The sequence below is a fragment of the Fringilla coelebs genome, assembly GCF_963513975.1.
Source record: "Fringilla coelebs genome assembly, chromosome: 5".
NCBI lineage: Eukaryota > Metazoa > Chordata > Aves > Passeriformes > Fringillidae > Fringilla > Fringilla coelebs.
The window spans coordinates 46,514,571-46,540,310 of NC_140033.1; the positions used below are offsets into that span (position 1 = coordinate 46,514,571).

Here is a 25,740-nt window from a genome sequence, read left to right on the forward strand (position 1 = left end):
TGTCTGGGCGAACGGTACTCTTAACAAACGAAAAATTCACTCTGAGGGTGGAATAAGATTAAAAGCAGATATTTTCCAAGAGGCTCAAAAATATCAGGCAAATATTTCACATAGAAACATTGCTTTAGGCTCAGTAACCAAGAACCAGAGAGAGTGAGGAAGTGCAAGAAAAACCTGATTCCTTTCTTGACTAATGTCAAGGTCATGCGAAGGTGATAGTGCCACAAAGCTCAGCAGATGCCTGCCCATGACCCCAGCAGAGCTGGTAACTGACCCAGAACAGGAACATCAACAGTGCTTGACATGAACAAAACTGTCCTCATGGGCTGACACGGCCTTGTGTCATATGTGAAGACCATTGACTTTGTTCTTGTCACTTGCAACGTCCATTTCAATGTGGCTAAAGGCAGGGTTGTCAGTTCCTTCATCTGCCATGGTAAATGGTTTCCAGTTCAACACTTCCACTTTCTCTGGCTAAAAAAATAAAAGACAAAAGCCATGCTGTGAAACAGAAGAAAGACTCTTCCTCTCTTTGACCTCTCTTTGGCCAGCAGAGTCAAGCCTGACATACAGGGTTGCCTTGCAGGAAAACCTGTTGGCTGCTGACAGAGCACAAATACTTACTCATTGCAGTAGATGGTATTTTTCCAGGGGCATGGAAAGTTTTGTATTGCATAAGGTACTAATTGTGTAAAATGTTCTTGTAACACAAAATGTTCTTGTCCTGCAAATCGGTCTGGGCGTGCAAAGTTCTAATTGCTGTTTTCATGTCTACTGATATGTCACCACCAGGTCTTTGATCTACTGACTCCTAACCCTTCATCCTTGCTCCATCTGTGACAGGAAGAGCAGATTAACATGCACCATTGCTTTGGTGTCACATTTCTCTTAAATAGAATGAGATATTGAGCTCTTCATTGCAGAAAGTTGCTTAGTTAGTCCTGATTTTTTTATCTTGTCAACTTTCTGCAGTATTTGTGGTACCAACCACTTGTTATTCTGCTCTTAGCCATATAAGAGACAGATACATAAAGAGATTTCTTTCTGACTCCAGGCATTAAAAAGTATGGCTGTGGACATTATCTTCCATGTGGGTGGTGGATTATTTTGTTCTTTGTCAAAAGACTTCAGGGATTAAATTCCCAGATAGTAGAAACAGATGCTGTCCCATTAAAGAGAGTGAATGACAGTAACTGGATAGCTGATCTCCATACTGACATCAGCAAATAGCATTACAATAGTATGGTAATATCCCTTTTTTTCACTGGTGTTTTTTTCAGAAGCTGAAATACATAGGATCATTCTAGAAGGAAAATTATTTTGCAAGCTGGACCATCCTAAAGATATGATTATTGTCTGAACTACTGAACAAAGCTGAACTTGAATGTTCAGCTGACAATATCGATTGAAAAGTGATCTGCAGTTTATTTTAAAAAATTAATTTCCCTGTATTCTCCCTTCTAATGGATGTTATTACCCAATAATATTTCCCCTTTTCTTTTTCTTAGGATGAGAGCTAGGAAATAGATACACTGACTAGAAAGGTTTTCTCTCAAACAGTAGCCAAAGTTACAAAGTTTAGGGAGTATTTTAGCAGAAACATGGAGAAAACAGTCCCTTTTCTCAGTTGCTTCTCTGTTGTTGACTGAAGCTAAGCTGTGGCAAAACTGCTTCCTTGCCTGTGGCAGCTGCCTTACTCCCACCTGCCTTGTGGTCTGCTACTGCCTTAAAGCAGATAGTCCTATCAGGCAGCATCAGGTGCTGTTCATCCTGATTGGAAAAGTGCAAACCAGGAAATTTGTTTGCCTTTGTCCCCTGGAGGAATGATTGATTTAAATCAGAGATGCACAGTTACACTTACTTGCTCAGTTTCAGACCCTGAGAAGTTGGACAGGAAATCTTCCTTGGTCAGCAGGAATTTAGGATCCGTGTTCTGCTTTAGTCCTCCTACAAAATAGGCAAGTTTTATTCAGCCAGCTTTACACATGCAAACCATGTGTCAGACCCCAGCTACGGGCACTAGGCCAGGCAAGCAGGACAGAGTCATGCTGCAAAAGCAATCAAGCAATCACAGACCTTAGGGATCATTTCTTTACAAAAATGTATAGCCTGCTCCTCTCAATATATGAAATGATCCCTCAAAGTCTATTTGAAATGCCTTAGCTATTTCCCAGCTTCCTGGATCCTCCTCCCATTTCCTATTTTGGAAAAAAAATTGAATCTGGCAATCACCAGAAAAGAATAAATCGCATCTGGGACTACTCAGCCAGTCCAGGAGCTTTGGCACCAAGTGCTACCCTGAACCCTGAGCTCCAGTTCTCACCTCCCTATCAGCATGACTCCTGTCTCCAAACTCACCAGCAACTTTTATAGTGAAGTATTTAAGGGCATCCCCAAGATGGGGGCATGAGAGTTAATGGAATGTCTGGGCATTTTTATGGCATGGAAGATTAGCTGTTCTTGGGTGGGAAACAAAAGAGATGTAGGTGCTGGGAATTAGCTCTGCTTGCTACCTGAGGCTTAAATGGAATCTTGCTCCATGAGAAGCAGGGTGACATTGTGACTAGGTTAATTCTTTTGTGCTTCTGTTCTTGGGCTGAGTATATCTCATCCAGATTTAGTGAGTTGTGTGGTTTTCATGCTTTGTTTCATGCTTTGTTTCATGGTAACCTGACCCCTACCAGGTAAAAAGCAAAATTTGGATTCAAGCATCACTATAGCAATGGGAAGAGCATGTGCTTAAACGAAAGTGCAGAGCAAATCTTCTAAAAACACAGAAGGAAGAGAAAATTAGATAAATGTAGCTTGTGCTTATTAGTTGCAAGGCATAGGGAAGTTAATGAAAGTGAGTTTGTCTACTGAGTTTGGAGTTTCATAGTCCTGGAGCCATTGTGGATCAGTCTAAAAATTTGAAATCTAACAGCCTCCAAGATGAGGGCTGTTATATGAATCTGGCTGGGGATACTGGGAAAAGCTGTGAGAACAGCTGCTTTTTTGCTGTTTCTGCAAAAGTAGTCAGGCCATGGGCTGGAACTGAACTCCCCATTCTTACCCATGGCAAGCTGCTTTTTCCCTTTGCACAAAAGTACTGGGAAAGTGAAAAAGAAGCTAAAATAGCCATGCAGAGGATCAGCAGCTCTTAGGCATGTTCTTGAGGAATGTGGTGAAAAGCATGCACTCTGTGGATGCAGACAACAGCCCTTGAGTGCTCTAAACTCACTCAAAGTAAAACTGCTTTTGTCCTCTAGGAGCATGGGTGTATTTCCTTGCTCGGAGTTGTTGCCATGTTCAGGGACAAATCTTAAACCTCCAGCCCTTGCAGGCATCTAATAAAACAGGAAAGACAGATGTCTTTTTCTTTTTTTTCCTTTTTTTTATGCCCCTTAGGTTTAAAAATATGCTGAAACTTCTTTCTCCTTAGACATTTGTAGTAACTTTTGCTGTGAGCAAAGACCAGGAGCGGGATGCAGAAGCACTGAGGGAAGGAAATTCGATTTAGGATGGTAACCTTTACACAGTGTTTGCAATAGGTTACTGGCATTTCCTGTGGCTCTCAGGACATCTTAGTTTAAAAGAGATCTGAGACACATTCAATCACAATTCTGAAACTCGTACCTGTTAGGAGGCTGATAATTATTCCCACAACTACTGTGACGAGTGTCCCAAGTGTGCTGAAGTAAAGATAAGACAAGGAATACCAGTTGTCTGCCAGGGCAGGCCTGAAATAAAGCAGAAAAAGTGTTAATCCCTCCTTTTCTGTTCCAAAAAACTTGGAAGTGCTTCTTTCCAGACAGTGTAGAAATACAGAGACACTTTTGAACCAAGCAACCTGGTAATCTTGAGCTACCATCATACAATCATAGGCGCACTGAAAATTTGTTCCAAAATTTGCAGAACAAGTTCCTTTGTAAGAGACAAGGCTAGCCAGTAGAGTGAGGCAATGCATGAGGCAGAGCAGGTAAAACAGGACAGTCCTGTCTCTGCTATGAATCTAGTGCAGAGCTGAACACTCCAGTTATCCTGATGAAGGGATTGATTTCTTTAGCAAGGGTGATGTTATTTGAAGGAAGGGGCACAAAGAAAACCCAACAAGGGAATCAACCCCATGCAGCTCTAAACAGCCAGAAACAACAGACCAGCTGTCTTTACACCTCATTCTGCTCTCCCTGACTAGGTGCTCTGTTGCAACAGGTGCTTCCCAGCAGCCAGGAGCAATGCTGGAGGGCTCATGCAGAGGTGTGGTATATGAAACTGGATGTTGGGCAGCCAGTGTGTCAGGGTATGTCCTCATTGTACAATGCTCTAAGGTGTAAGGATTTGGAGACCCCAGAAATGTGTTTTTTCAGCTTTTTTCTCTTCCTGCTGTTCTCTGTATTGCCATTCATGTTAAACCTAACTGTGATCATCCAGAGTAAGACATTTGGCAGTTGCAAAGCAGAGGAAATCCCGTATATTGTGCCCATTCTGAATGTCCTGATTAGAACTATTCTGCACAGACAAGTTGCTGTAGGTAGAGCTGCTAACTGGCATTTTGCCCTTTAACTGCCAATTACTCTAATTCATGTGACAGGTTGTGGAAGCTAATCCAATAACTATAAATGATATCTTTGTTTAAAACTGTGGTCCACAGTAAGGCATGTCCAAGCCTTTGAACTCAAATATTGAACTGAAGCTTTGCAGATCAATAGAAATATTCACTTTGATTTCTATTGTGGGATAACTGAGACAAACTACTTCAGTCTGAGAGGAAAAAAAAAATCAGAGAAAACTGCTGCATCTCAAAGAGTGTGGTAGATAAACCAGAGAAGGATCATGATAGTAAATACTGTACAGATGTTTGTGTTTCTTTAAAAAAATTGCATACATTGTTACTGTACTTGATGAACTCATATACCTTTCTGCACCTGGTGCGCTGAAAACCGTTGTTAATGGAATTTCTGTTGATGTGAAATTTCCTGAGGATATATTACAGCCCACAGTTGAGAGACTGAGTGGCTTGGTTCTCTCTGGAAGTGGAGGATAAATCTGAGATCCAATTCCAACCCAAAGTGAAATAATGAAGCCACTGACTAGACCCACAAATGCCCCCTGCAAAACAAAAAGTGAAACTTCGATTTACATGAAAAGCAAAAGATATTTGAAAGAAACAACAATTAGATGATTAAGAAATAGTCAAGATAATCTAAACAGTAGTCTTCATAGCAATGAAATATACAGTTGGGAAGTGCTGGGGAGTTTACTTCATTCCCCTTTGGAGAAATATGATGTTTTCTCACAGCTCCTGAACACAGCTCTTTTTACTTGGCCACTAAGTCTTTACAATCAAAGGATAACTCTGGTCTTCATGGTATATGGGGAAATCCTGCTTTATTTGAGGCCCTCCTTGAACAAATACAGAAGGAATTTTTCAATTTTCTCATGTGACCTGTTTTAGTGAAAAAGTCTCTCCTACATCAGAGGTAGGTGGGGTCGTGGCTGAGAGCAAATATTTTTTTTTTATTTACTTCAGTATATATATAAAATTTTCAATTGCAAAGAGGTAAAGATCAGTGATTAGTAAACCTGTAAATGGTAATAGTAAAATATTATACTAATATTACTATAGCAATATTACTATAATAAATTAGTAAACCTGTAAATGGTAATGGTACAATTACTAATACTAAATAGTAATCCTGCTGGACTAAACCATGAACAATATCAATAAAGTTTGTCAAATCCTTTTTTTGATGGGAAAGGTTTTTCATTTGGAAATTATAATTTTACAATATGGAAGCACTCTGAGCATACCCCAGTTTGGTCTGCAAGTGCCTAGACCCCATTTTCCTGGCCTGTTTGCTCAGAGAGGCCAGCATTCTCTGAGCCTAGTGGTTGTTCAGCTGTGTCTCAAGATTCATTGTCCCTGCTTCTAAAACTGGCTTTAAGAAATCCTTGTCTAGGCTTCATTTTTATACAGATTATTTCCCCCATCCAAATCTCTTCATGAGATGGAAATTCAAGTTCCTATACAGCTCTGTTCGCCATTTCCTTGGGATAAGGAAGAAAGGGAGCAAGGGGAAATGTCCTCACAGAAAGTACCAAAGACATCTCCCTTGCTGCCCAACATTAAGTTATTAGTGGAAGGAGAAGCCCAAAATTATCAATAAATTTTGGATGAACAGGTCTTTAAATTTCTACTTACAATTCCATTTGCAAAGGAGCAGAGGATTCCCAAGGCAAACAGTCCTAAAAGGGGGCCGCCAACCATGCCAAAAATGCTGAGCGCTGCCTGAGGAAGGAAGAAAGTCTGCTATCAGGTGCTATGCAAGGAATAAAGCTTCCAAAGTGACAAGAAGAGAAGATGTTCAGAAGGAAATTATGAGACTTTTTAAAGTGTTGTGTACTCAGTTGCCAGGATTCGATATATGGATGCTTAACACATCAGTACCCAAGAAAGAATAAAAACTAATCCCATAATGGTGTTCAGCAATTATTTTCTTACATAATTTATTCTGGGTCATTCAACATGGCCCTGAAAAAGCTGTCTGGCACCTACCTGCAACAAGGCTCCCAGAAGAGATGCCACTGCAGCCATAGCAATGCAGACTCCGCCATAAAACAGGCCTGTATGCAAAAGGCAGAACCGTGTTTAAATCTGCCAAAGTTTGAAAATCACTAATGGAAAAGTTTCTGTCTAACCCAGTGTGGCCCCAACACCTCCCAAGAGAGCCTGAGTTGGCCAAAAGGTCAGGTTTCTGTTTACATTAAGAAGAGATCACGCAAACTTGACAAAATCCTCATTCTGTCAATTGCTAAAGATTAGTCAATAAATGTCAGCCACATGGATTAAGCATAGTGGCAATAACCCACTCGTTCATATTTCTCAGCTAATCTCCTGTGTCATTGTCCTTATTTTGAGGGAATGATTTTCACTTCTCAGCCTAAAGTCTAGGAAGCAAAAGAGTAAATGCTGGCAGATCACTGGGAGCTGGCACAGTGACAGAGAACATCCCAGGTCACCAGGACACAGCATTTCTTTCCAAGAGCCATAACACTGGCTTACTTGTTTTTCCCACCTCTGCCCCTGATGAGTTTCACTGCTCTAGCAAAAGGTTAATCTCACTATTCATTGTGATGTGTCAGGCAGCTCATGATACCACAAACAACAGTTTTGGCATAAGCATTGTTTGCAATGTTTAAGAAACTTCTCTCAGGTGAGAATATTTAATTCTTGTTACCCTCCCTCCCACCAGTCTGCCGTGCTCCCTGGTATGGGCTCCGACTTTACAGCATGCTGGGACGGAGGTGATTTCATTCTTACTACAAACACTTTCTTGGGCTGCACCTGCAGCTGGTCACAGACAGTACAAGTAGCAGATGTGACAATTGCACTTCACAGACTTAAACCATCTGCTCAGTCTAGTTCTGATTCTCTTTGAGTTACATTAAGCAGAGGAGCTAAACAGAGCGACAGTCTGAGAGTATATCAGAGAAGATGTGAAATTTCTTGTTCTCTGGAATATTTTTGGGACACAAGGCTACTGCTTGCATATCAATTCAAAAAAAATGTTACAAAAGAGCTTCCTTTGCTTCTTATTTTTGACAGATGAAAGAAAAATAGCAGCTGCTTAAGTCAGAGATATTTGGCTTTGTAGAATTGTGAATCAATACTGAACACAGATGCAGTGCATCTTTCTTTATTAAAGACCAAACAAGATGGTTTCCTTTTTTTCCTTAAACTCACTTGTCCCCCATTTGTGTCAAACCCACACAGCTGATCTTTTCTCCCCCAAATGTTGCACCCACTTAGTCCCACTGGTGTGAACTACTTACTCCTGACATACACCATCATAAGCAAGGTCTGAATAAAACCTTCACTTTGTAAAGCAAAAGCAGAAAAGATGTTTTCCAGACTTACTCATCCCCATGGAAATCCATGACAGCTTCTTTTCAGAGAGAGACTTGAAGTAAGGCTTAATGAGATCTTCAACAGTCACAGCAGCCAGAGCATTGATGCTGGAGGACACTGTACTATAGAAGGCAAGATTTATACAATTTTTTTATATCTTAAAAGCTGCAATCATAGGTGACAGGTTAGTGGCACAGAGAAACTGCCACTGTCTAGAACAGTGCCAGAAAACTAATGTAACTGTTGCATAGGTTTAAATAATAATAACTTATTATTGCAGAGAATGCAGCTAACAGCTTAGAAAAACTGTTTCAAGTAATTATCCTTGGTGAGGTCAAGGCACATACTGATGAAAAGTTGAGCTGCACCTGGAGAACTGAATAGAAATATCTCCTATATATAGCTAGGCTGTAAACACTACTGGTATACATGACACCTTCACAAATGATCTGCAGCATACACCTGGGTAGGTAAAATTCCCACATCACTGCTTACTTTTAATGCACTCTCAGAGGAGAATTCAGATAATCTAATTATGGTCATCTCAAAATTAGGCATCTACTAAACTACACACTTACTAAATTAGGCATCTACAAACCAAACTACTGAAGGTTCCCTGTGGGATCAGAGAAACCAGCACTCCTAAGGCCCAACCAGGGGATCCTTTGTCTGAGTGTACCTTGCTCCTGCAAGCCACCAGCTTTTCTTCAGCATATGAAACTAATATTTTGGCTGTCCTCTCTATTTATGTAGCCACAAGTATTCAGAATTTTTAAAAAATTATTCTGGTGTCACATTCATAGGTTTCTTCATTTCTAACTGTTTGCTATTGTTCAGAGCCTTCACTGAGACAATGTTTCTTAAAGATACTCCTTGGGAAAGCTGAACATAACCCTCCCCAGCATGGGATAGAAGAGTATCAATCTGTATCTTACAGTACAAATATATAGTGTTACATATGTTATATATTCATATGTTGTTTCATGGGATTCATTCAAGACAATTGGAAGCCCAGGAACTCTAGAAAACAAGTCTCTAGAGATCAGGGGTAAGGAAAGGCAGATGGCTTTGAAGTTATGCAGTTATGGAACTGGAAAATTAAAGATGAGCAATAGGAAATTTCCTCAACTGTAAGTATTTGGTGTAACTATCCATCCATAATACTCAAAAACTTCTATAGCAGAGGAGCTTTAAAAGCACAGTGAAGGATTTGTTAGTGTTTTACATGACATGTGGCTGTTTCCTCATGTTGTTAGTAGGGAACTCCAAATTACTTTAAGTCCTAGGACCCAAATATTGGAAACTATAGATTTTTAAGCTGAACCATCAAAGAGGTCATAGTGATTTTTTAAGACTAGAAATCAGCTAGACAAAGAAATAAGTACAAAAGTTTTAGTATAAATACAACTTTAGCTCCAACAGAAAAGGGTAAAAAAGCAGTTTCCAGAGTATTCAATTACCTTAATGTCCCACTGTAGGCACTAGCTACAAAAAGTCCTGGCACTCCTGGGAAATCACGCATGATATCCAGCACTAGGTATGGCATTAGCTGAAAAATTCAGATTAAGAAGTGTTACCATCTTGCCCTAATTTTTCACTGTATTGTTTTTTTACAGCCTTCTCACTGGCATGCTGTCCAGCTGTTCTAATTTTTAATGCCCTATCTTGCTCTGTTTATTGATTTTTTTACAGAGAAAACCAACCCTAAAATGTCCACTAGAGCTACAGAGAGTCTGTTGAGACCACCTAGCTGGGGGGCCATGCCCTTAGGACCTTGTTTTCCAGTGACAATTGCAGAGGAAGTAGGGCTGGGCAGCAAGAGGTCTGTACCATACATCACTCCCTTGGGGGGCTGGGTGCCACAGATGCTTTTTCTGCTGTTGACTCCACAAAAAGGGGTTCATATACAGTCCAATAAACTCAGATATTGGTACCTGAGATCAATTTCCGTGTAGGAAACTGTATGCCATTTTTTGACATTTGCAAGATCTGAATGCTGGAAAGAGAGAGGAATTTTAAGATTTTCTTCCTGTGAACCGTTTTTTTTTTTCACAGGCAAGTTGATATTTTTAGTATCTTGCTTCCAGCTTCTACCAAATGAATTTGACTGAAAGGAAAAAATTTCCTTCCAGTTTCTACCTTGTCTCTTACTTTATTCTACTCTTAAAGACCAAGTGGTCCTGCCGCAGGTGGCTCCATGGTCTGTGCTCTTCTCCTGCCTTTCCAGCTATGTTCTATTGGAGCATTATCCAGAGCCTGTGACTGTCTTAGGCTCAAACACACAAATAAAACTTATTTTATTTCCTTGGGCCCTGGCTCTGGCCAGTCTATGGGCTGCAAGAGCTCTTGTTCCTCAGGTAAACCTGTGGCTCAAGGTCTATTTGAGGAGAGGTCATCATCAGTGGTGAGGTGTTCCTCTGCAGCACAGTCTGATTGCCCATCTCTCCTGTGAAGGAGGGAAGGATTCATTATTACTGGCAAAGAGCTTCCTGCTCATAGTCTTCCTCCAGGTGTGTGCTCTGGACCTAAGTGTGGTTTGAATCTGAGAAGGATTTTGCCTTTGTCAGCCCAAGGGAATTTGGGTTGGATGACACAAAGCAGTGCACCAGGACCCACAGTCACTCACAAGGACACCGCTGGTCTCTTCCCCTCACTTCTCTTCAAAGCAGTTTCATGCAATGCTGGCCCTCCTGAACCCATTTTGAGTGAAAAACCCACACATTTGCAGAGGTGGGTGTACTGAGAGCTCTCCCTGCTGCCCACCTTTACCAAGTGCTGAGGGATTTGCAGCTCCAGGAATGCAGTCTCAGCCCGACACAGGATTCCATCATGTCACTATTTCCAACCCCCTGACTCTTGAACTGCCTTTGTCTGGTTGTTTTGGCTGCAGAGGAAGGATACCCTTGCACCACCTTCCCCCGAGATGTGGGGCCGTACCTGGTCAAGTGCTGACACCTGGTTGGCCGTCCATGGGTCACAGTCTTTGTAGATGGAGTAGAGGGCCAGTCCACACAGCGTGGCGCAGACCAGGATTGCCCAGAGCCCCACCAGGTTGATGTAGAGGGACCTGCACCAAGACACACAGAAACACCATGTTGGAGCTCAACATCCCACAAAGACCCTGTGGGGGCCAGGCAAGGAAGCGCTCACACCTGCACCGAGGAGAGCGCCGGGTCAGCGGCTGCCTGCCGGCAAGGGAGTCACCACACGGCTCCCAGCATTTCACCTGGAGAGAGATCACGTTTCTCATGTACAAATGACACTGCTGGTTTTGGTGTCACAGTCTGAGCACTTGTCCCCTGAGTGGAGATGATGGGAGCGATAGAGCAATCCCACATTTCATCACGTGTACAAGTTGCTCATTGCAAGCAGCAGGTCGGAGGATGCTCTTTCCCCCATGCCACACCCCTTGACAAACCCCAAGCAGATTTGTAAGGCGGGGTGCCCCAGATCCAAGTGTGGGGTACCTTACAGTCAGCACCGGCATTCTTTTGCCTCTGGAGCTGCAGTATCCTGCTTGCACAATGCTGGAGTTGTCCCTGTAAAGCAACAAATCTCCCATTTCCTCCTGAGACAGTGTCTGTGGGAAGCAGCAATGAGAAACTGGGGGCTGGGACCTGGTCTGGAGCTGCCTCTGGCTGCCACTTCCAGAAAGCAGGGATTCTCAACTAGCCTACACCTTCCCCTTCAGTAACCAAAAAACTTGGAGGCTGGTATCATCCAGAAACTCCATCACCTCCCCATGTCCTGACGCAAGCTTCAGCTTCAGATAATGGTGACACCAGACGTGTTTCCATCAGACAATAATTCTGCCTTTGCCACACAACAGGCAGCTTCTAACGGCAGCAAAAAACACATTTTCTCCTTGCCCAGTGAGGGCTTTTTCTTTCCATCTAAGTCTCTGGTTTTCTCAAATGTTTCTAAGCTCTTGATGTCTCCTAGGTCACAAATCTCTTGGTATCTCCAGGGTCACAAAGTTCTTCTCACCTAGAGTGGTCATTTCAAGCAAACATACCCACTGGGAGCAAGGCCTTGAAAAACAGCGTTCCTTTCCAGCAGTTGCCTCCTGGTTATCTGTGTATCACTGATAGTGATTTAACTTCCTGACAGATCACATACCCTGGACTTGTGCCAATTGGTAAGACCTCCTCTGGGAGGACATTTGGTTTCTGTGAAAATATATTCATGCTTGCAATGCTTCAAGAGGCCTTTTAGTGCTTTTGGTTCCCAGGAAAGTAAGGGGAAACAGCCTTTGTATTTCTATAGAGGACCAGCAGGATGAACAAAGAAGTAAACCTAACTTTATAAGCCTTGTTAGACATTGAAATGGACATTTTCAGAAAGGTATAAGGTAGATTAACTAATTGAACTATCAGTTTTATACAATAGAAGAGTTATTGGCAAGCACAATTCAAACTCTTAGAAAAGACCTATATAAATAAAAGCTGATTTCTGTTTAGTAGGGGAAACTGCATTTTTGCCTTGTATTTGCAGTTAGGGGCTGGCCTAAACACACAACCAACAGCACTTTAAATTTCTCTCTAAACTAATATAGTAAAAATGAAGCAGTCCTCTTCTCATAGATGTTTACATATTGATTGGATGTCTTGCATCCACTTAGCTGAAGCCATTCCCGCACTGGCATAATCTATCTTGATATACAACACCCAGAAACTGATTTAGCACAAAATTTAACCAATGAGTAAAATCAATCCAACTCATTTGAAAAGATGTAATAGAAGAATAAGCCTAGAGCCTGTAGTCAAGATTAGAAAGTCAAGAGAAACACACAAAAGCAAAATAAATTGTCTTGTTTTTAAGCAATTCTTGTTTATAAACTGCGTCAGTGTTTGACAGAGAACTTTTTTTTTCTTTCTGATTTACATCCCAGCTCATGGTACACCCTATGACTAAGCACTAGAGAATAATTGTAGCACTGTTGGAGGGAGGTGTTTCCATTAATTCTGTGTGAGTAACATGGGGCGGAGTTTGGGTGAAGTAGGCATTTTGACTGCAGAAAGCTTATTTTCAATTGTTTGTTTCACTCTGTTTCTAAGAATTTAGCACTGAAATATGGCAGCTGATGACCTTGAAAGGAGAGAAAAATGTGTTAGGAGCCCATATTTTTCTGACAGCATAGCTCTCCTGCTCTGAGTGCCTCTTATCATTCAGATATAAGCATTATGTTCAATTTGCCTAGTGATTGTTCAAAGATGACAGAATGTGCTCCTACCTACTGGTGTTTCTTGAATGGGCTGAAATCCTTTCCCACAGCCTGAGAAAATTCCTGTTCTTGTGCCACTATTAAAGGCCTTCCCAAAACCTGCAAGTTGGAATCTGTGAAGGAATTATTTTCTGAGCTCTGATGGGTTACTGTGCTGTCTCTTAAAAAGCCTTACAGTAAATGGCACAGGGGTGAAAAACCCTTTTACTTTGACCTGATGAGATTTTGCACTTCTGTGTACAGATTAAATGACAATAAGAGGTACAGGCCAGCAATGTAACCTGCCAAATGTGTTTAATTACACTTGAATATGAACTAGATAATCACCACAGAATAGCAGTGTTTATAGCTGCAACTATTATGCTAAATGATTTCTCCATGCAGAGCAAATATCTTGCACAAGCGAGGCACAAGCAAGGTGCCACAGAATCCAACCACCCATGCCAGCAGGACAGGGCTCTACTGATTAAAGCTTGGCAGCCATTAATATGAGAGCCCAAATTCCATCCAAACCCCTACAGAACTAGATAGTTTCCAGCCCTGGCAAAAGCTGCTGCAACAGCTCAGAAAAACTACCCTGAGCCTGCCGTGGTGTCAGATTCCCTCTGGTCACACCCTGCCTCTGAGACACTCTGGAGGTGTCTCTGCTCTCAAAGAGTGTAGGGAGGGCCCAAGAGAGGAGCACTGCCCCAAGAGGAGCAGGTGCTGGGAGGAACAGCCTGACTGGCACACAAATCTGGCACAATGTATGTGTCTGCTCTCCCATACACAGTCATTCCAGGGATACGTGGGGTGTGCTTCCTGCCTCTGCAGTGCTGAGAACCTAGAACCCAAGCACGTGCCACAGACTGCAGAGAAGTGACCTGAGATGCTGGAGATGTGTCAGGGAATGCTGGATATGTACCAGACACCGAGCATCAGCTCATTCCTGTCTGCAGCACATATGGCTGAAAAGCAGATTTTCTTTACTGAGATAAACAAAATATTTCAGCTGTAAATGGTGCATGATTTTGTGGTAGTCTGCTAGCTTATAATGTGAAAGCCTTCATAAAGCTTCTTCTCTCTATGCCACTGTACCACAGAATGACTGAATGTACAGGGACTATAGTCATGATGTGTGCTTCTACATTTCTTCTACAAATTATTTTCATGAGATCACCAGTAATTCTTAAATCCTGAGCTGTGAACTAATGGAATGGTTCTAAAGATAAAGATAAGATAATAGAGCTAGTAAATATACTCCATTCTAGAGTAAAGGCTCATCAGAAATGTTTACACTCAAGGAAAACATAACCCTCTGCCAGTTTCCATAGTTAATTCCTTAAAAAATATGTCATGATTCTTATGAATACAAAGTACATGATGGCTCAGCAATTTTATCACTGAATAAGTAACTTCTGGATTTCCTCACACCTATATTCATTGTTATGGGAAAATATTTTAGTCTTTAGTTATGCAAAATCCCCACACAATGATTTAGGTTTCATAGAGCAGCAATTGAAGATACTGTTTCAATATGACTTCACCGTAAGTACTACAATATTTGGTCTTTAGGTTGCACATAAACTTAATGCAGCTATTTCTATATGAGAATACTGGTGCAGTGAAAAATTCAGGCACAAAGTTCAGTGTTACAGCAAATTACAGTGTTACATGGAATTCATATACCAGTAATTACTGTGCCAAATTTCTTCTACCTGGTCCACAAAACAGAAGGCAAAAGATGCTAGCCTTTATGAATGCAATTTATACAGACAAAATACCCATTCATTCCTTTAAAAAAAAAATCTCTTATCAAGAACAGCCATTGCTGAATTCAGAGAGTAACTGCAGACAGACTTACAATTTTGCGTGGAATCTGTTTTTGCATGCGATGTATCTCTGGACTTGAGACTGGTTAACCCCATATATACCAGTCCACGTGAAAGTCCCACCTATAACAATCGTCCAGAAGGTGTGCCTTTGCAAAGGATTGGGATCAAAGCTACAATGAAAGGAAAAAGAGAAAGCAAATTCAGAATATGAAAGTCTTCTTAATAAGTAAATAACTTAATGCTTAGAAGAAATAATTTCTCCATGCTTGTTCTAATACAAACTTTCTTAATTTGGCCAGATTTTGAACATTAAGTTACTCTAACTTTACGTGAAGTCATAGAAAGCAAATTTTAAAACTCAGAGCTGACATTCTGAGCCATTGAAACACTCTGAACTGTCCAAAGGTGAAGCTGGAGAGCTTTATTTGCCTATAAACTACAGTCTTATGTAAAGTTGTATGATGCTTGTGATGGTTGTGATGAAACGATGCTGCAGTAAAAAGTGTAATGTGCCTGCTTATCTAGAGGGACATCAGTCTAACACCAGTATAAAGGTGTGTTTACAATCCCAGCCTTTGTGGACAGAGCCTCTATAAAACATTTTGCTGCTTTACCTCTAAGTAAACAGCAGATTTTAGGTGGCCATGAACAATTACTATTTTTAAATCAAACTTTAATATAGCAATGAATTATATTTATCTTGGTGCATGCTGTAGTATTATTTCACCTATTAGAACCTTTACTCCTTTTCTTTTTCCATCTGTGAACTCAGTGATTGGGAGAAGAATCAATGCAGTACAACCACTGCAAATGAGCCAAACAGATTGAAATAAATTACTGTTAATAAGTAGAAAAAAATACCCACAGATGAATTACTTACTGAAGAATTTGGTGAAGAATTTTACAGAATAACCTGATTAATATTGTGAACTGATCACAATACTTGTCATAGTGAACTTTCACTAATAGCACTGGATGAAGGTTCTCAGAAGAATCTTGTATTCATCAAAGGTACAATAACTTTTTTTACTTGAAATGGTCTTTGATTCAACATTGTCAGACTGAATATTCTTGAACTTTTAAAGTTGTATTTTTAGGCTAAGATTACTTACAATAATGGAGGGTAAAATACTATTAAAACTACTTCTACTTTTTATTTCAGGAAAAAAAAATCCTCCCTTTTCCAGATTAGGCAAAAATTATTATTTTCTCATTTGTTTTGGTCTAGTCACTGAAATGCCAAATCAGCTGTTTGCAAATTGTAATTATAAATACAAATGTGCTCTCCTATTTACGATTCTCTTTCAGTGGAATCCCAAATGAATCCTTAAAATACCTACTTGACAAAGTAAAAAGGTTTTTCTCTTTCCAGGATTTTCCATGGAGTAAAACCTAAAAAATATCCTTCAAACTAGGTAAGCTTGTTTAAAAATATACAGAAATTGGGTCACAACTTCTGCGGTCCTCCTCCTACAGTAGCAGTTTAATTTCACAGTTAGTCACATGAGCTCTATTTGTAGGAGTAAAGAGGCACAGCCCCTGCAAGTACAAACTCACTCCCAGAAGTTTAATCTTCCTCCATGGTAGGAATCATTTACAATGCGTCCAATTCCCTCCTGCACCACAACAGCTCGTATAATCACAGATGAAAATCCAGCAACCATGATTCCAACCTGGAAAACGTCTGTCCACACCACTGCCTTCAGACCCCCCTGCAAGAGGAAGAGCACATATCAGGTACAACAAGGCAGCAGCACTCCTGCTTTGCACTCACATTCAACTAACAGAAGCATTGCCATCTGTGTTATGGGTAATAGATTAATTTAATCTTCACCTTTGATGGAACTAATTCTGTACTGATGTCTTTAGGAATTGTATTCTGGAAGATGTTCAGGACATCCTGACCCTTTTCTGAAGCTCACAGGAATTTACTTGGGCCATATACCTAGTTTAATCCAGTATTTCCTTCATCACATAAACTGATTCAGAAGTTTGTATCAAAAGATAGATTTTCAGACAGTGCTCGTCTTATGTTATATAAGTAAGTTCCACTAACTCCAGAAGGTATACCATTCATCTGAATAACAATAAACATTATTTAATCCACCATATGCAAATAAATTTGTCACTGAGGTTCCATTTCATCATTTCATCCACGCGCTTGGTCAATTAACGCTGAATTAAAGACCAATCTGTTCATGTGGCATGCTGTTTGCAGTGGCTCTATTCAATAACACACAAGACTGTTACAGTTGTGGTGTTTGACAAATTGCACAGCAAAACCCTACTAGATCAGAAGAAAAATCACAGGAGAATTTTAGAAAGGAAAATCTACCTTTCTGCTGTTCTTTCAGCAACAACAGAAATTTGAGTGTATCATAACACTCATAAAAAATATTTCAGTTGCATAGAGGCAGCCTATGGATTCAGAGAGGTCCCTGGATGAATGTGGTCCTGTGGCTACACCTGTAAAATGTAATTCCATGGAGTAACCTGATTATTAGGCTTCTTTTTAATAAATTCCACGTTTGATGTGAGTGAAAGGAACGGATTTTTCTCAACTGAAGGGCCCACGTACCAGCGTGCAGTAGAATGTGCAGACCACGCCAGTCGCCACCACTGCACCCCACAAGTCGAAACCAGTGACTGAAAGAGAGGGAAGAAGCACCAGTGTAAATGAGGCATTGGGAACAAAACACTGAAGGCCAATTATTGGAAAAAGCTAGAAATAAATTAAATGCAAAAATAGGAGGTATAAATGGCAATGAAAAGATTAGTGCGTCTAAACCATGGGATTCACCCTAACCAGTTCTAAAACTGAAAGAGTTGTTACAGATTTGGATAAAAAATAAGGAAGTTATTGCCTTTAATGTGAACACTCCCAAACAACACATCCAATATGTCCCAACTCAGGAAGGCTTTAAAATATATGTCCTTCCTTGAAACACCTGTGTAGTTGCTACCAAGCCCTTAGGCAGGGATTTAAGCAAATAAAGAGTTTGGGGGTCCCCCACAGAGATAAGGTTGTTCAAGCATTGTCTGGAATAAATGTGTCAGAGTAAAAGCCTTTCTTCAATTCTTCCTTCCCTTAAGGATTACATGTTCCAGCTATACAACACTGTGCTGTGGCTGACATACAGGTTGTCACTGCCCCCGCTTGGCATGCTCACCTGCTGCCAGGCAGGGCCCTGGGAGCTCCCTAACAGAGAGCTCAGGCTAATGAGAAACACTGAAACTAGTGAAAAACATAAGTTACAATAATTAGGAGCCAGCTAAGTCATAGCTTGGTTTAGCATGTATTTGCAAGGCAAATATAAATATCAAAGACAAAAAATCTGTGGAACTTATACACTGGAGGAAACCAATAGAGAGAGAGTTGGTTTTTTTCTTCATTTTTGTTCAATGAACAGGGCAAAAAAACCCATTCAATGAGTAGGACAACTGTGACTTGATTCTAGCCAAAATGATTCATTTTTAATTTACATTTTGTTATTCCCTTTTCTTACCAAATGAACAAATTAATGGTGTCAGGTTAAAAGTTTAATATGGCTCTTTAGAAAAGCTTTTGCCCTTTTAGAAATGAATGTGGCTCATTTTCAAATCAAAGAGTCATTGTGAAGTAGAAAATAGAAATACTTAACTTCATAAATATCACAATAAACATCTTAAATTAACAATCTCTTTGCTGTTGATTTGGTTTTCCTGCAAAAAGGACAGACCTCATTAAACAGTTCCAGGAAGCCCAAAATCATATTTACTTTTGCCTTGCTCTCATCTTGAAGAAAAGCACTTAACCAGAGGAATTAAATTTGTCTTTACTGCCTACATTGCCTTAAAAAGTTACTTAAGCCTTCTCAACTTTTCTGAGTAAGCCATTATCTACAGGTATTGCATCAGAGGTAGAGTAAATGAGAGCTAGTATTCCCAAAAATCTCTTCTGTAATTCCTTACAGGCAGGGATTAAGGGGATTACAAATTAGGATTACAGAGTTCCCATCAAAAGACTTCACAGTCAAGCCCTGAGCTATATTTTTATGTGTTGCATTACCAAAAAAGAACCCCACCATACCAATACTACATGAAGAAGATATTATATCAGTAGAGGAACAGTTGCAGTATACTCATTTTACCTTGATTTAGTGCTAAAGCTGGAGCATAAATGACAATACCAGTGTATAAAGTCTAGAGCGGGGAAAAAAAAAAGGAAAGATCAAAATAAATGTAAATTCCTGGAAAGGTGATAACTTTCTGACATGATTTCTTTTCAAGTATCTATGTATTCTCTATTTCCTAAATTCATAATTGTTAACAAATAATTCCAATTAGAAGACAAATGTTTGAGGCAATTGAGCTCTACAATCTCACACCCTAGTGTTATTAAAACAAATACCAAGGACTCTTAAATACAAAATCCACCTTCATCTTCTCCTGCCTTTTATAATTAACTTATTCTATTCCTTTAAAACTGCAAAGGAAACAAGAGCAAAAGGAAGTTAATGAGGTTTACACATGGTTTGTCAAGGAATCTATTACTATCATTTTCTCAGTCTCGAGATCAATATGCCTTTCAGTATCCAGCTATAACTCATGTGAGTAAGAACACAAAATATGACATTAGTTAGTCCTTACAGATAGTGTTACAAGGAATTATAACCCTCAGCCTGTAAAACAAAACCATACATGATTATATTTTCAACCACAGTAAAGATACAGACAAATCAAGGAGCTACTCCATCTACCTTTGTGAGCACAATGGGATTCATACACTGATATCCTCAATTATTTTGTATATGGTTTTAAATCCTGTTTGCTTCTTTATCACTGTTATTACTGCCACAAGTTCAGCTGTGACATGGGTCAGGAGAATGCAGCTTCCAACGTGCTGATAACTTCTGTGAAGGTCAGTGATCTTGATTCAAAGCATCTGGATCACCAATAGGTTGTGAGCTGACATGCATCAGCTTTCCATGGCTGGACTCTTCTGACTTTCTAATTTACAGGGATGGGATTTGGGCATGGAAAAGCAGCAGAATCAGATGTCATCCAAGATTCAGCCAGCTTCTGTCCTTCCTGCAAATGTCCATCCTAGGCACAGGTGGCAAACTAGAGCAGGATTGCTAACCACTGGATTACTTGCCATGGCTTTTGAGCAGATCAAAGCCAGTCCCCGAGGTGGAGCTCTACCACATGGCCAGTGGCTATGCTGGGACAAAGCCAAGAGGTAATGGGAGTGAGCAGCTCTCTAGCTGCCTGAGGAAATTAGCGTGCAGAAGCTGCTTCACCCAGCCTAACCTAATTGCCCTGACCCCCTGCTGCACACCTGCTAGAAGCACATGCCAGAAAGGATAGGGAGGCCACTGGGGAAATAGTTATTCCTGCCTGTGTGCTACACCCTGCCACTGTGTGTGCATGCTTGCTTCTCTCAGTGCCATGAGTCCTCTCTAGATTTTCATATATAGCTTGCATGATAAGAAAGCTGCCAGTCCTGATTAGTCCCTGGTGAATATCTCCTGAAACTACCTATACCACCTCCCAGACAGCTCCTGACACCTGTCTAGCCCAGTCAGTGTTTTACTTGCTGTCCATACAGAGACTGTCAGCATGTGCTGCTGAAACATAGAATCATAGAATGGTTTGTGTGGGAATGGTCCTTCAAAGAACATCTAGTCCATTGGGGCACACCTTGCAGTAAATCAAAACTCAGAGCCCCATCCAGCCTGACTTTGAACACTTCCAGGGCTGGGCCATTGCACTTCTTTCCCAGACTGGTCCAGTATCCCACTATCCTTGATGCAAATAAATTCTTCTTTCTATCCATTCAAAATCTACCTTCTTTCAGTTTAAAACTATTATCCCTTGTCCTGTCACTATAGACCTTGGTAAAGTCTCTCTCCACCTTTCTCATAAGCCCCCTTTGAAGGCTGCAATAAGGTTTCCTCACAGCCTTCTCTTCTCCAGGTTTAACAATTAATCCCAGCCTTCTCAGCCTTTCTTCACAGGAGAGGTGTTCCACCCCAAGACCATTTTTGTGGTCATCCTCTGGACCCTCTCCAAGAGATCCATGTCTTTCTTGTGCTGGGAACCCCACAGTCAGATGCAGTACTTCAGGTGGGGTCACACAAGAGTGGAGTAGACAGGGAGAATCGCCTCCCTCAAACTGCTGGCCACACTTCTTTTGGCAAAGGACAGAATTGGCTTTCTGGAATGTGACCAGACTTTCTGGCTCGGTCAAATTTTTCATCCACCAGTATCTCCAAGTTCTCCTCTGCAAGGCTGCTCCCAATCAGTTCATCCTTCAATCTATACTGATATTTGTGATTGCCCCAATCCATGTGCAGGACCTTGCACACGGGTTTGTTGAACTTTATGGGGCCACTCCTCAAGTCTGTCAAAGTCCCTCTGGATGGTGTCCTTTCCCTTTAGCAAATCAGCTGCATCACTGAGCATGGTGTCATCCACAAACTTGCTGAGGGTGAGCTCATTCTCATTATCTATGTCATTAATGAAGGTATTAAATAGTATTGGTTCCAGTACATACAGCACTCATTACTGGTTTTCATTGGAATATGTAGCTGTTGACTGCAATGACAATCAAGTTGGTTTTCTTTTCCTGCTATTAGTCCATCAGTCAAACTCATACCTCTTCAAGCCTTTTAATTCTAGGGATTCAGCATGAGAACTTGTGGCTTTCTTATACAAAGGGAGTAAGTGCCAGAAGCCTTGCATCATCAGAAATTAAAATTTGTCACAACTATGATCACATTTTTGTGTCAATTTAAATAGGACTGATGCAATCTTTTTGCTTCTTCAGTAGGGTTTTTTTTTTGGTTGTATATTATAAATCCTTTTCTTTACCTTATTTTAAGTATTAATAGTCACAGAAGAGTTAAAATTGCACCATTAAAATCTTGGGAAGTTTTCTTTCCTCACTAGTATTTAATTTATTCAGGTTAAATAGTAAGTGCTTGTCAGAGAAAGACACATATAGATCTTTGGTTAATTTCCTTGAGCACATATTTAAGTTGCATAGAATTATTTTTTTCATCTTTGCAGGCAAAGATTAAGCTTAGCTCTTCCAACTTACGCAACTGTGATGTCTTCATACGTGCTGGTGAAACAGTGTCAGGTTTCACACATGCCAGCACTCTACTTTTTCCATGAACTTGTGTATCTGTAAAAACCAGCTAAGCAGCACTGCTCAAATCAGTAATGAGCACTGCACTGGGAACCATCTTACTGGTGCAAGTGTGCTTGCCCTGTGATTTCTGGTGTGCCTTAAAAAATACGAAAATAGACAAAAATAAGCATGTACCTTAAAAAGCTTTCTGATTGCATAGTCATTCTTATTTTGAATTACCCACAAGTCCACTTCAAAACTGTGAAAAGAACACATTTTGTTCTAGTGCATTTGACATATGCTCACTGACATTTAGAAGCTGTGGTCCCATACTGACTCTTTGAAAGGGTCAGATACAGCAAACTGTATCAGCAATAATAGAAGAGATTGCTTTAGTTTAACATTCCCCAGGGCAGTAATCTTCTAATTCTCAGCTTGCAGACAGACACCTAGGGTTTTTCCAGTGGTGGTGGTGCAAACCCTTGTGCAGTAAGTAAATGACAGTTTCTGACAGCCTTTTTTGTCACCTCTCACTGACCCTTGAGAATTAGTCAGACTCCCAGAATCCACCCAGCAGAGGATGAAAACTGCCGCTGTAGATAACTGGCACACGCTTGCATTTTGAACTCATGGCAGGTTTCTCCAGCAGGCAAGTGAATGACTGCTCTTCACGCTGCTACCCTGTAGTGCAGGGTTGCTCGTCTCTTGGCGTGGTGCTGATGTCAAGTGACTGCTCTGGGTATTCAGCAGTGCCCACAGAGACCCAGGAGGCAGGTAGCCCAGCACCCACTCCCCACCTCATTGCTGTGCAGCAGAAAGAGCGTTGTTTCTCCTGCTCCCAGCCACCCAGGCACTGTGGTAACCTCATCAGCTGCTCAGAGAAAACAGCCAGTTACACCCAACCAAATAATTCTGGTGGCCCCAAGGACCACAGAAGAGCTTTGACGTTTACTTGCCGTTTGTATTATGAAAAGGACCATTCCACAGAGGCGCAGATATTTATTAAATCGAAGTTCTAAATACTGCAAAAAAGAAGAAAAAACAAATGCTTTTATTGAAATTTGGCATTATTGATAGGACTGGAATGAAGTGATATGCAATACAGAAAGAGCAGAGTGTAGTTTTTACATTTTCATGAATGGCCAAAACTCCTAGAGTCCCCTTGTTTGATATCTCTTTCAACCTGCTTTTCTTTACAGACCTCTCCAGTGGGTAATAACACACAAACAAGTGAAGCAGACATAAGCTAATCACTATACAAGGGTGTCTACAGAAAAGACTAGAACATATTATCACAGAATCACTAAATATGCTGAGTTGAAAGGAACAAAGATACGCAAGAATCATAAAGTCCAACTCTTGACTATGCACAGGGAAACCTATGAGTCGACAATGACATAGGAGCCAAAAAATAGAACCCACTAGTTTTGTGAAATCAGAGAGAAAAAGAAAACATTGTGACTATTCCACATCTTAGTGTGGAAACTCTGGCATTATGTGTTTCCATCCAAACTGCTGCAAGAGAGGGCAAAAGATTTTCAGTGGTCAGCAGCTTCTCCCCATGTTAACCTCACCTTCTGCACTGTCCAAGGCAGCCTGATATATTCTACTGGTAAGTCAAAATTTATCCTTTTGTAAAACAGGAACCCTCACTTTTCCATCAAGGCTGGACAGCACAACATCTAAATTAGTCTGTCATGCTGGAGAGCAGATTTCTTACCACCATCTGTCCTAAAAACCTTCTTGGTGTGTGGTTGTACAAAAGAAATTTCATTTGCCTGACAAATCTGTCCAATCAACACAGATAAACACTGAAGCACCTCAAAGGGCTCACTCACAAGCTAAGCATTTAAAATGTAATCTGTGAGCATGTCCACACAAGGAAGCAATCTTGAACTCCTGGACACACAGAAAAGGTTGTTAGAAATCCGGACTCTGTCCAGAAATAGAAGATATATCTTTTATAGGTGCATTACTGATTCAATACCAAGATAATCAGTGAGTTTCCAGTCATGATCATAAGCCTGTATTTAAAAGAGCCCTATTTAAGTATCATCAAGACAGTCCAAAGATTAGTAGATTAAAATACACTGGAAGACACCAGAGATTTCTGTTGGTGAATTCTTATCTAAATTCACTAACAGAAATCTTGTTTTCAGCCTCCAGTGCTGCAATGTCTCTGCTCAGTGTAATAAAATGCTAAAGACCTAAGTAGCCAGTCAAGGACTTTCACCTGCACTGATGCTCCTTTCCCAAAGTCCTCTGCAAAATGAGCAGTTTGCTTCCAAATCTGCAGCTAGGAACTATCTCCATGCAGGAAGATAAACAGGTTGCATGGACATTTTGAATCAGAAGAAAGCACTGACCAGATGCTTTGCCATCTCAAAACCGTCAGACTCGACAGTATCCCACTACCCCAGCTGTCTCTGTGCTGATGGCTCTAACTTTAACTTGCATGCTATGCTTAAACCAGCTCAGCCTCATTTTGGTGGAAGTAAGAAAACTTTCACAGACAGAGAGCATTTGCTGACCTCCTTGTATAATCATAAGGGAGAAGACATTCAGTAGTGTAAACAGCCTCAGGTGACAAGGAGTGTCTTCAAAATTTCTAGGAACAGCACAAATACATACTCTGCCAAAGGGTGACATTTGTGGTTGCACCTAAGCTTAAAAATCAATCTGGAGGAAGCGTGATGTGATGCGATAACTGGTTCCTATAGTAGATGCTTTTGTGCTCTGATTTGGGCACATTAATTACAGATGATTAATGACATGTCACCATCCGATCTGCATTAGGATTACTCCACCTACTGAACTGAGTATCTGGCATGGGGAAACAAATCTGGTATGACACACAGCTCCTGAGCTAAGGCACCAGGGTTGAGCATCACCTGCCTGCAGAGACACTGTGAGCAGACCTGGGGACAGAGAGGGTTGCAGCCTGCTCTCAGGAGTGTGGTGACATAGGACAGCCCAGAGTGCAGGGAATTTGGGGGAAGAGAAGGTGGAGGGCAGACATGTAAGTAGGCATGAGAAGCCTCCCAGATCCCTAAAAGCCGGGGAGGGCTTCTTTCTTCTCCACCTTACCTCATAGGTGCTGGTAATGCCCAGCTTGTAGAAGACAGGCAGGAAGATCTCAGCACTGCACAGCACCACCAGGCCGTAGGTGATGGCAAAGATGCAGAAGACGGCACCGTAGCGATAGATCTCAGCAGGGGTGCCCAGCACCGTGACGGCTGACATGAAGCTGGCGGTGAGGGATAGTGCCACCGGGAGGGCACTCATGCTGCGGCCTGCCATGAGGAAGTCCTTTGATGTCTTCTGCCCGCCTCCCACGAAGGCGTAGTAGATGCCAATGATGGCTGAGATGAGCAGCATAGCCGCAAAGACCACATAGTCCCACGCGGTGAAGCGCCCCATTCTACCCGAGGAACTCACCCTCGGAACCAAGAATCTTCCCCAAAATCAGAGGGGCCGCTGCTGCCTCCGCAGGGTTGGCACGGGATGGCATAAGCAGAAGGAAGCGGATGGGAACGGGCCCCCGGTGAGGTGCCCCCGCCGGGGCTGGGGCAGGTGCGGCGCGGCGACACCGGCGGGACAGAAGCAAAGAGGTGCGATGCGGTGTCACCGGGTGGGACAGGTGCGCAGCGCTGCGGTGTCCGCCGCCGGGACAGGTGCGCTGCGGAGCGCCCCGCGA

At 41.4% G+C, this 25,740-nt stretch overlaps 1 protein-coding gene across 1 annotated transcript; it reads right to left on the minus strand.

Moving 5' to 3' along the window:
* Nucleotides 1-342: 342 nt before the first annotated feature.
* On the minus strand, nucleotides 343-25,463 carry SLC5A8 (solute carrier family 5 member 8; the record flags this gene model as incomplete). Its single annotated transcript, XM_084205509.1, has 15 exons — nucleotides 343-474; nucleotides 1,862-1,947; nucleotides 3,616-3,719; nucleotides 4,895-5,088; nucleotides 6,182-6,268; nucleotides 6,536-6,603; nucleotides 7,898-8,010; nucleotides 9,349-9,437; nucleotides 10,826-10,955; nucleotides 14,956-15,096; nucleotides 16,484-16,638; nucleotides 17,505-17,572; nucleotides 19,057-19,108; nucleotides 23,000-23,065; nucleotides 25,131-25,463. 15 exons carry the CDS (start codon nucleotides 25,461-25,463, stop codon nucleotides 343-345), a joined length of 1,818 nt encoding a protein of 605 aa, XP_084061635.1.
* Nucleotides 25,464-25,740: the final 277 nt, after the last annotated feature.